Source organism: Parus major, chromosome 2 (assembly GCF_001522545.3).
Source record: "Parus major isolate Abel chromosome 2, Parus_major1.1, whole genome shotgun sequence".
Taxonomy (NCBI): Eukaryota; Metazoa; Chordata; class Aves; order Passeriformes; family Paridae; genus Parus; species Parus major.
The window spans coordinates 68396256-68408356 of record NC_031769.1 but is presented as its reverse complement, the minus strand read 5'-3'; the positions used below and the strand labels follow the sequence as shown (position 1 = coordinate 68408356).

Sequence of the window (12101 nt, the reverse complement as noted above, 5' to 3'; positions counted from 1 at the left end):
TGGCATCCTGGGCTCTCCTCACAGCAAGGATGCCGGGGGAGGCTGAAAAGCACTCCCAAGGAAAAGCCCGAGGCAGCCTTGCTCCAGTTTTCCGCCACCGCACAGCTGTGCCCAACCATCCACTGTAACCAAGGCTCTGTACAACACTTTACTGCTCCCTTTCTGGGTCTGTCCACATGCTCACTGCTATGTGAGGCTAGACACCACCGGTCCTAGCACCCACACTGAAAAAAAAAATAGCGATTGACTCCAAACGGGCAAGGATTCCACACATTCAGTGCAGAGCCAAATATGCGGATTTTCTACTGCAGGGATTTTTTGCAGACAGCTGTGAGCTACTGCAGAAGCCTGAACAGACTCCAGGCCGGCTCATTTACTCGCAGCCTTGATTGCCACCTGACATTTCAAGAGACTGGTTTATTTTCTCCCTTGTCAGGGCACCCCGCTGCGGCACTCCGGCCCCGTGAGGAGCAAAGCCTTTCCCTCAGCCAAGCTCCACAGCAGTGCTGCTAATTACTGCAGATCTGGAAAGCAGAGAAAGGAACAGGTCAAGCTGGAACCTGGAAATAACACAGGCATTAGGATTCCTTCTCAGTTATATCTGGGACCCTGTGCATCCAGCAGCAGACTGAGGATTAGGTATTTGGAGAGTGTGATTTAATGTGATGTGCCAGATCACTTCAGGAGAGGGGCTTTGGATATGTCTGACTTGAGCAAAAATTTGCAGACGCTTGGAGCACAATGTAGAATTTGCTTCAGTTATGAACGAGGGAGTCATTACTTCAGTTTTTTTACTGTCTTTTTTTTCACTTAAGCTGAGAGTTCATTCTTGGGAATTTCAACCGGTTTTATCTATCTACAGCACTGACCACCTTATTCTGCTAATGGAAATGCCAACTCATTTACTGGTGTATTTATCTTTACTTCTAACTCTTTTTTCTCTATTAAAAATAAGAGATTAGAAATAGGATCCTCTACTATGTTTTATAATACAGTCTGAACATGTGAAGAATATTCTTAAGAAAGAAGCTCATTCCTTTAGAGACAAAGCCTGCAATAGTTATTCCATCACAAAACCAGGCTACATGACTGTCCCATAGATTTCACTGGCCTGCTGTCTGTGGTCTTATCCCATCTTTCTAATGACTCATGCAAGTCTCTCCAAGGCACACAACAAGAATTTTGTCTCCTAAGCCTCAGTTCAGCAAGACAGTTAAGAGTAACTTCAAGCTCATGATTAAGCCAAAAGGTTTGATTACTACTCACTTTTTGAAAAAAAAAATGTTTAAAATTGCTTTTGCTGCTTGCATCTGAACATTTAATGAAGCTTGTGAATGGGAACACAAGAATACAAGTATAAAGATACTTACTACAGGTGTATATGATATACCTATACTGCTCCTTCCCTGAAGTGCCACAGACAGCTTGTACATACAGCGGGAATAGAAAAGGAAAGACAAATCCCTTCTCTAAACACCCAGTGAACTGTGCTGATACTTAAAGGAAAACACAAATACTGTCACTCACCATTTCTCACTGCTCACCCTTCCCCTACATAAAAACTAGAAATCAACACCTGAAACTGATCTTTTTAATCTTCTTCCATCACAAGTATTGCTAAACACATCCAAACAGTGGAGCTGAAAAAGTTTAAGCCTAATTTCCATTTAACTTTTTTTTTTCTTTCTTTTATCTCCCCTCTACTCAAATCTCACCCAAGATAGTTTCACAATCTGACTCACTTTGCTCTTTCCCAGGCTAGCAAGCTCCAGCAATGACAAAATGTACTGCTACAGATTTGAGCTTTATTCTAAGATCCAAATTACTAAACTGGACATTTTGTTCAAAATTGTACCTTGTATCACTCCTTTTTTTTTAATTATAGATCATCAGCCCAATTCATGATAGCATGAAGGGCAACAACAAATTTCCCATATCTTGTGTGCTGCATAGCATTTATTTGTGTGCATATTTGTATATACTACATATAACATGTATTTCATATATGGGTTAACTGAAAAAGAGAGATATTAGTGATTTGCCCCATTTCCTATCGTGTATTCAGTACCAGAGCCAAGAAGAGGAAGTTAAGTTTTGACTTTTAGTTACTTTCTCAAACAGTTGTGCAATGGTGTCTTTCAGTCACTATGCAGGGTAAAATGAGGCCTTTTCTTTTAGATTGTACCTGGCCCACATTCTTAAATTACTCACTGAAGTACCCTGAAACTCAGTTAGCTGCCTTTTCAACCAACAAAATGGAACCATTCTTTTTATGCTTCCTAAATAAAGTAGCAGTAAAATGATGTACGCACTGAAGGATGCAGACTGTTTCCTTCAACTAACTCAAAATCACGGAATCACAGAATCATTTAGGTTGGAAAAGACCTCTAAAATCATCAAGTGAAACCACTAACCCACCACTTGGTTCTTCTCACAGAACTTCGATGACAAATACAAGGAGGATGGGCTTGCAACTTTAAATGAGAAGTGGCAATGCATAACACAGCTTCAGTCAGCACAGGAGAAAATTCTGTGATGTGGGCGCTCTTAGAAACACATCGAGTGATTTACAATTACCGTAACAAAGCACATGCAGGAGTAGGTTTTCCCTGGATGGATGAGGCCAGCAGCACATCCATCCCAGTAAACCCAGTCACTGACCAACACCAGCTGCTCTGGGGGAGAAGCAATGGCGTTTAAAAAGCAGTAATTTTGAAATAGCATTATCTGGAGAAAGTTCTACCTTCAGCACCCGTGATCTGATTTCAGCAGTTGATGTTAAATTTACACCAAGGCGTATGACTGCCCTTTCAAGCAATATGACTCAAACAGAAGCATAGATGTTTGCATTACTCTTGAAAATAAATAGCTAAACCTTTCCTGAATGCAACTCAGTACTTCCACTCACAGGTTTCCCATGAAAACAACTTCCAAAGGTTAATCACATGTTGCAGAAAAGGCTGGTTTTCTCTATTAGCTGAAAACCTGTGGCTTTTTCATTTGATCTTATTTCTCTCGCCGCATATACAAAGTAAACACAACTACAATCGCCCAATTAAGTGCCTCTTCCTGTTCCTATTGAAGTCAATGCAACTTTCTAACATCAGATTTGTTTTTTTACTCATTAACTGTAAAATCCAGAAACTGGCAAGGAACTTTACAGCAAGGGGGAATTTTGCAAAATCTATCAATATACAATAATTATGACAGCAAACTAACATAAAGATAAAATAACAGAAAATAAATTCCAGACTTTTAGATGCATTTGGAAAAGTTATCTGGTTTCACAGTCTTTTGGGAGCCAAAAGGGGAAAAAAAGGAAAAAAAAAAGAAGCTATCAGATTGTTAATGAGACTGAAAGCCAGAGTAAAATAAAAATCCCTCAAATCTGTCATCAGCATTCATGTTTGCCAAGAAGGCCTGGATGTTATCCTGCTGGGGAAGAGAAGATTTATGGCATCGCACACCTTCATCCATCCTATTATTATATATGAAATGGAAAATAAAACAGGCCGGTACTGCCCTTAGAAATAATCAGTATTTTGCTGCCACTGAATAACAAATGCTGTTATTATTATTACTAAATCAGCAGGAGGGCAGCCACGAGGTGCTCATAAATAAATTATTTTTAAAAAACCAACAAACCAAACAGGGCTGGGCTCCACCCTCCCAAGGGTGTGAAGGAAAATAAAACAGGGATGGAGGTGGCCTGGGCCAGGCCAGACCTGGTACACACAATTCCTGATGGCTGGGTGGCATCCTGCCCAGCACCCAGTGCCCAGTGCCAGCAGCAGGGATAGAAGGAGGCAGTCAAGAAGCTGAGAACTGCTGGTCCACCTTGAAGCAGAAAGCTGAAACAGGACCAGAACATCTCACCATAACCCTGATCACCATAAGGGATGGAAATGAATCAACCAAGAAGTAAAAATCCTCTTTGCTAAAAGGATAGACATTATTCAGCCAGATCTTTCACACTGTTTTTTAGCTCCATGACTGCCCATCAGGCTGCTGACCCAGCTAGGGGCTACCCAGACCAGAAGCCAGTGGCCACTGCCTTACCAGAGCCCCAGGGCAGGACCGTGGCACTCAAAGGCTTTGGACTGGTTTGGCGAGAGGACTGCAGAGCAAGATGGGAGACAAGGACACAGCATTATTGCTGGCATCTGGCCCCAGCAAGCAGAGAGCCACCACTTCAGCCACCCCTGCCCCAAGCCCCAGCACAGCATCCCTTGGTGGCGATGGCAGAGCACAAGGCTGGCTCTCTCCGCGCCAGGCACAAACCACCACACGAGACCAAAACCACAGCAGAGGTTTCAGAGCGACACCTGAGCGCCACTCCTGTTTCTACATCCACCTCCCTCCACCACGCCAGGTCCAACCTGCTGAGAGATGACCCTCTCATCGAGGACACCTGTATGGAGCACAAGGGCTTAATGTTTGCTGGCGATGCAGTACAAAGTTCCCGTGCTGCCTTAGGAAGCCCAGGCCCTGGGATCTGGCCGCTGGGAAAATGCTTCCGCTCCACATGCAATTTCACACATCATTGCATAGGTCTTGTGATTCTCCTGCTAGAGCCGTGCTTTGCCATCGGAGGAACGCTTGTGCCTCGGCAGAAAAATTCAACTGGATTTTCTTCATGGATTACCGACTCTGAATTTCAAGCTACATACTCAAAAAACTAAGCTCCTTACTGTCCAGCAGAGCTAACACAGCAGCTTGGGAGATGCCTGTGTTAGTGCAGGCACAGAACAAACTTCTTTCTCAATATTGAAAGTAAAGTAAAACTTTTTAATAGGATTGCTGTTTGAACTTTACAGCTCTTTGCAAGATCAAGGCAAATGACATCATCTCCAAAAGTGAGACCCCTGGTTCTGAAATTTTAAAGGTCACAGTCAATACTTTTTTTTTTTGTTTTTTTAGAAAAAAAATAGACTTCTGAGAAAATATGCAGCCTACTCTTTTTGCAAGTTACAGAGAAAGCTATTATAAATGAAAGGGACTAGAGAACCACAATAATTTTCTTTCTGCCCTAGCTCTTCTTGCTTCGACACACAGAATGAATTTCTTGCTCTTCAGCAACAGCAAAAAGAAAAATATTTTGATAATATTTTGAGAATTCGATTATAAACCCACAAAGCCACAAAAACTGGCAAAGGACCTAGAAGGTGCAACACTTGAAACTGCCAATTCACTTATTTAACTGAGTGGATTTCAGACAGTTTCCTTTTACCAGTCAAACAGCGACTTGGGGTTAGCCCCACTGGGGATTGAGTCGTTACAAGGCCGCACGTCGCCGCTAAAGAAAGTCAAAGCGCCTCTGCTCCGTGCTCTCCTTGGCAAAGCACATGGCATCCTTCTCCAAGCAAGGTGAAGTCCTGAGCTGAAAGAGCTACAGGCTTTTGCTTGGGACTTGCACAAGGAGCAGCGTGTTGTGCAGGTGGGTGCCTGGCAGAGCAGCCCAAACCCAGAGCCCAAAAGCAATGGGATTTTGGTCAGTGCCCCACACAGGAGATCTGGAAGGGCCCTGTGCCCCACTGATCCATGATCTCTAGCTCTGTTCTGGAGGCAGATACACCTGCCATCCCTCACTTTCATGACACAGCCATGGACCACTGCAGGGCACAGCGATCCTCCAAGCTTCCTTTCCAAGATATGCCACCAAGAAAAGAAAAATAATGATTTACTGGGCAAAAAATAAAAGAGGAAGCTCAGTGATTAGGACAATCAGCTCAGGAGAAGGGAAACATGGGGTCTCGTTGCTCATCTAAGAAGCATGTATTCATTTGGCTGTGGACAGCCACCTGAGAAAACACATCAGACTGCAGGAATTAGACACCCTAGTTCTTCCTCCTCCTCCACCAAACAAAATCTTACCCCTGCAGAATTAGAATGAGCCCTGTTGCCAGAGGGGAGGACAGCTCAGCAAAATCAGCGGCCATCTGGAAGGTGAGACCTCCTGAGATGCTGAAGATGTGATGCCCCACTGCCAGGCTGGAGAAAGTCTCATTGCCAAAGCTCAGGAGAGGCCTAAATTAAGGAGGCACCAAGAAGAGTGGGGGCTTCTCCTCAGATGCATTTGGAAGTGAGGATGGCACTTAAGTGACAGCAGCAGGGCCAGAGGGTGCCTGCCAGCTTCAAGACACGGAGGTTCTTGGGAATGGTTTCCCACACAGCCCCAGACTGGCAGAAGCAGCTCCTGACTAACTTGGGTGAGAAGCCAGGGATTTCCATCACCGCTCTGGCTAGGCAGGCACTTGGAGGATGCAAGCATTTATGTTCCACCTAAGGTCCACTTCAGACATCTAAATCCTCCCCTGTATGTGGCCTTAACTCTTGAGCAGAATATAAAGAACCACAATAAAGGAACGGAATCAAATAAAAACACATGGCCATTGCATTCCTGGTTCAAATATAAATATAGTAATTTAAAATTAAGTGTTCTTGGCTGAATTTTCTCTCTGCTTCTCTCACCTGGGCTTCTTTGCACACTCTGCATCAAAAATGTACAAGTCTATGTAAATATGATGGTGCCTGTGCCTCCTTCTGTAGTGCTCATGCTCTTGTTTTATTCTTGAACAGCTTGGGGAGAAAGCCATATGTTGGGCTAGAAGTGCCCAGAGCTAAGCATGGCTCCCACGTCTGTTAGGTTGTGTGCCCAAAGAGGGAACCCATCACTGCAAGGCAAGCACAGTTTTCTCCCACACCGACTGCATCCCTTCAGTGTTCCCCACGTCAGTGTTAAAAAAGTTGCCAAGCGCGACAGGCCACTGCCAAGCCAGTCCTTCTGCAGCTCTGGAAATCAAAATGAAGCCATTAAGTTTTTAATCAGAAAGTGTACATTATACCAAGTACCACAAAATTGCAGAGATGAGCTAGTTCTCCTCTTTTTAGTTTTTTAATACAATTAAGATGTTATCAGGCCAAAGTACAATATTGCGGTATCCTGGCCAAAGTGAAAATGTTTGAAAGCAGCATTTATTTGCCACCAGAACCACAAGCTAATAATGCAGATTATGTGCAGTCCCCATCTGTTGCTTTTTCTAAGTTCTGAACAAACCCATGAGGCTGCGTATTGTAAGGGCATTAACAACCTCAGACACCATTATCAGCAATGTCTACTGCCTAAAATTTATACTCCACCAGCCATATCCCCCTCCCATCCTGCCCTTCGATACGCTTTCCTTCTTTGTTTCTCTTGCAACATAAAGAATTCACATCCTGAAAACACACTGCCAACTTACCAAACGGACTCAGACCAAACTGACAAATAAGAAAAATACCTCAATGAAATTTCAGACGTGAGTGTAAGACACAGGCTCACCCATGAGACACAAGGCCCATGCTGCCCACCTTACCTGCTGTGTAAAAATACACTATCATGACTAACTGTGATGCTTTCTTCTCTGGTACTGTGCAGTCTCTAATAAACTTACCACTCCACAAAATACCAGGCAGTCAAAATATAAAGCAGGAGAAGGCTGGAGCAGCCTGCCTGTTGTAGTACCCTGCATGACAGGGAGATCTTCCAAGTGACTGTGCTGAAGTCCTACCAAGCATGACCAAATACAAGGCTACTTTGGAAGAGCCATTTATGAATAAGGTTCATACATGAGGTATGGTCCAAGAGGCAAGTTGAAGCACACATGTCAAAGCATCCTTTTACACTGACAGATCCTGAGATGTAGGAAAATAAAAAAGAAAAAAAAAAGAAAAATCCACTGCCCCATGACCTCCTTGATTTCTTCTGCCTGAAGAGAGGATCCCAAAAGTTGTGTTTGCAACTTCATGTTTGTAACCAGCTGGAAGGTTTTGCCTGTATTTGATAAAGCTAGGGCTCAAAGGTACCAGCCATGTACCAGAGATGCAGGCAAAAGCCACCTTCAGGTAGTATTTTGCACATCTTCCATGTGTAGGCCACAAATAACGAGTGACAGTAAACGGTATCACATGCATCCAGATTCTGGAGGTTTTGTTGATAGGAAACCTCAATGAACAATTAAATGGCTATTGATAAGAAGTATCCTTTCCTTTTAAAGGCAGTCATTGTTTACTGTCTGAGTTTCTTGTACTTCTAACTGTCGAGCAACAGCTCCAGCACTCGCCTCCTCTGGCCAATCACGCCTGGTAACACCTGTCTTTTCACATTCTCAGTTTTATTCATTATTTATGTTTCTCTTTACACAATACACCCACAGGACAATACATCTCCAGCAAGCTTACGATTTGATCCAAAGCTCACTGGAGTCAACAGAATGACTTCACTGGCTCTGGAGCGAACCGAGGGCCCCAGCTCCGCAGACGGGCTTCCAGCCTGAGGAGGGACTTACGCACAAGTTAGGCATCCCAGCCCAGAAGTGCAGTCGCAAAATCCCTAACCCTTTAGCTGCTCGTCTCTGAACAAGCCAAGGTCTCCAAAAGCCTGAACCATTTGCAGATTTTTTTTTTCCCCTCCAGTTATCTGTTTTGTGAAAAAAGACCCCCCACCACACTACCAAACTCTCTGTAGTGATCCATGAACTACGGGGTCAGGGGATAGACCTCCCTCTCCCAAGTGTGGTCCCAACAACCAAGTGCTGGAGTCATTCTGTGTGTATGTGTGTATATACATAAGTGTGTGTCTGTATATGTGTGCCTATTTGTATATAATACATGGACACACACACGCACTCTCACACACACACACATTTTTTGCTCCCCCTTCTGGCCCCATGAATCTTGAATTTTTTTCCTTCCTGATGGAAGCAGAGGGGAGCAGGAGAACAATCCTGCCCCCAGTGTGACTTGTAGCCAGGGATCAGCAGCACTCCTTTGGGAGGTGCACAGTGTGGATTCCTGCTGAGAAAAGGGCCCCAAAGCCTTGCTGCCCCCGTTATAGCAGCAGGAAATGTCCTCTGCATCCCTGGACATGAATCCCCTTTTGTCAGGTGGGTTCAGCTGCAGGGAAGGTAACACCTTCATTTTTTCAACAGAGATGATCAATGCAGGCAGCACATTATTTAGCCTAACACTGATATACCAGAGAGATCCAGTGCTAATAAACACCAGTTTTGAAAAACACGTTAACTGGGAAACATACATGTAATTTATATTTTTTTTACACACACCTCTTAAAGGTGTGCTGTGTAATTGAGTCAACTTTCTGTGTTTCACAGGAGACGGAACCTGAAATTGTCAGTGTCCTACCTAGCTGACCTCCATTTCTAGGTGAGTTATGCCAGCTCTCAACCCAGGTTTCTTCTTCAGTATAACTTTTGCCATTTCTCCTTCCAAAACACTAATATCATAAGCCTTACACATACAACAGGTTTGGTTTGTGGGAGAACGGCTGGGACCACATTTTGTTCCAGTGTATCAACTAATAAAGGAAAAAAGGAAAGAATACCCTTCTAAATCAATGCAGTTACTTATTCTGCAAGGAAAGAGTGGGAGAAAGAAAAAGAAAAGGCTTTTGGCTGACTACAAGTGAAAAAGCTGTCCATTTTCCACAAGTGGAAATCTTCCCTTTCTAGGGAAGATCCAGGCATGCTGAAGCCTGCCCCAGACAGAGGTGATCTCTACCCCAAAAACACAGCCACCCATCAGATTACAACAAATACTCATTTTCCAGAACAATCCCACAGACACAGCTCCCAGCACCTTTGTTTCATCTCAAGACGGAGACTTTTCACTCTAGGCATATCTTATACCATAAGACCCCACTCTAGTGACAAGCACAGCTGCAGGCACTGTCACCGATGGCCACCTGCTTGCTGGTAACACCAGGACTCCGTGTTTGCTGCACACCAGCCTGGTGCATCACCCCTCACAGGCAGGGATATGGCATGCACGCACACAGGTGGTTCCTGCTGTCCCGACACTGCCTGGGACCTGCCGCAACCTCCCTGGCAGCTGGATGGGCATCTCTGCCACCCTCTCCCACCCCACTGCACAACCCTGCCTTGGCTAGGAACCTGCCTCGGTTCTGCCAACAGGCAAGGGTGGACAGAACTGGAGACCACAGGAAAGTGGAGACCACTGATGAAGACAGTGCCTCGCTCACCCCTTTCGCTCACGAGTTGTAGCTGTTCCCCCCACTTCAAACCACTTCACCGTGCCCTGCGTCAAGGTGAAACTTGACAACTGGCAAAAGGCCTGCACTGCTTTGGCACATCCCAGTGCAGACACCCCCTGGACACAACATCTGCTCCCCCGAGTCCGATCTCTGGGGCTCTGCCCAGCCTGGGGTCCCACCAGCCACGGGCCGGAACAGGGAGAGGAAGCGAGCAATCGGGGTGACTTACCCAGCCTCCGTTGTCCTGGATCCAGTGGTGCAGGTGCCGGTTCAGGTACTCAGTCATCCAGGCAGCAATGTTGTCCACGAGGGGAGACATCTCCCGGTTGACGCTCTCCACACACATCACACCGCCAAACTCGAAGAAGGCCACAATTCTGCCCCAGTTAACCCCGTCTCGGAAGAGCTCCTCCACCACGGCCACGAAGCGGCTCCTGGCCGTGAAGGGTGTCAGGTGCAGCTGGCCAGACATTTGGGCAAAGTCCCTCTGGTAGCGTCGGGAGAACTCATCCCCCGCCTGGCGCAGGACGAGGTGCACGACCTGGGGTGCGGGGCGCAGCCCCTCGGCCGGGGGCGCGTGGCTAGCAGCAGCCGAGCCGGGGGGCTCGGGGTGCGGAGACACCAGCCCAGTGTGATCAGAGGAAGTCCCAGCAGCAGCAGCAGGAGCAGAGAGACCTGGAGACAGGGGTGCCCTGTCCTCGCCGGCAGCCCAGTCGTATCCCCTCTGGGAGAGTTTATAGTGGATGTACTTCAGCACTATCTCCCGGTTATCATAGCCTCTTCTCCCCGGATGAGCCATAATTCCCAAGAGGAAGCAGCAAAAGGAAGGGAGAGAGGAAGAAGAGGAGCAGGATGAACCCAAAAAAGTAAAGCAGCCAATAGTAATAAAATTAATAACACCAAAAATTATAATCCAGTTATTGTATTGGACACGGTTTCATTCATGCTGGGGAGTTCTTGGGGTCTTGGAGGTACTTTTGTCTTCTCAGTGTTTCCTCCTTTGAGATGCACAGCATAAATAGGGATTAAAATGTTGTAAATACTTTACTTCCAGGTGCACATTTATTACTTATTATAAATTTACTTTAGGACCATTTCCTCCTCGGTGTTGAAATACATCTTAAAAAATATTATACCGACTCAAAATCAGGTGCATTTTCCCCTAGGTGCTGGACTACCATGGACACGAAGGACCGGACGAACACACACTGTAAGAACTGCAATTCAACACGATTTGCTAAGCAGCCTTGGATGGACATTAATCCAACGCACTTTATGCTAGAAACCTCAACGCTAGGTTTTGGGTTTTTTTGTTAAGTTACACAAACTAAATTTCCTCTGTAAAGTACTTACTTGGGCTATAAATATGTTCCTCTGTCAAGTTTCCTCTAAAAGAAAAATAGCAACAATAAAATCCAAACATCACAAGTCTTCAGAAGCGTTAAGTTCTGGTCGCTTTGATGCTTCAAGTCACCAAGGGGATGGGAATGGGGCAAAAAAAATATTTCTACGATTTCAAATGTTTTTTCCCAGACTCCTGTTTAACAGACATCTCCAAAGATGTGTCAAAGCTCAGAAAATCCCGCCTCGCAGCCCGGGAAGGCGAACAACCCCAAAGAGACGGAAAATCCTGGAGACCAGATGAACCACATTTGAATCCAAGCTCTCGCAGAAGTGCTCTGTTTTTCCCTCCAGTGCAACGTACAGACATATGCATTTACGTAGTTTCATTCAGATTCAGACACCGATCGCAGGAACCCGGTGCTTCCACACACACGCACGCACACACCAAAAAAATTAAAAATTAAAAAAAAAAATCGTATATATTTAGGAAATTCATTCTTTTTCACAAGCAAGAGCGCAAAAAAAAATTAATTGAAAAACGAAAATAAAAATAAAGAAGGAAAATTGCTTTTGACTGCTGCCATTTCCCGAGCAGCTTTGTATCGGCGGAGGAAGAGCCCCTGGCGCTGCCGAAGAGGGGCGCGGACGGGGCGTGTGTGCGGTGTGACTGGTGCCGATGGGGACCGCGGCCGCGGCGCCGCTGCCC

The 12101-nt window shown here is 45.4% G+C and overlaps 1 protein-coding gene across 1 annotated transcript in view; it reads right to left on the bottom strand.

The window, feature by feature from the left end:
* The window catches only part of BCL2 (BCL2 apoptosis regulator), a 96002-nt gene extending 83912 nt beyond the window's left edge, over positions 1 to 12090 (bottom strand). Inside the window, exon 1 of the mRNA XM_015619531.3 lies at positions 10281 to 12090. Within this exon, the coding sequence (XP_015475017.1) occupies positions 10281 to 10850 (570 nt within the window). The 5' untranslated portion in view covers positions 10851 to 12090. The remainder of the gene's footprint in view (positions 1 to 10280) is intronic.
* Between the last annotated feature and the right edge of the window lie 11 nt (positions 12091 to 12101).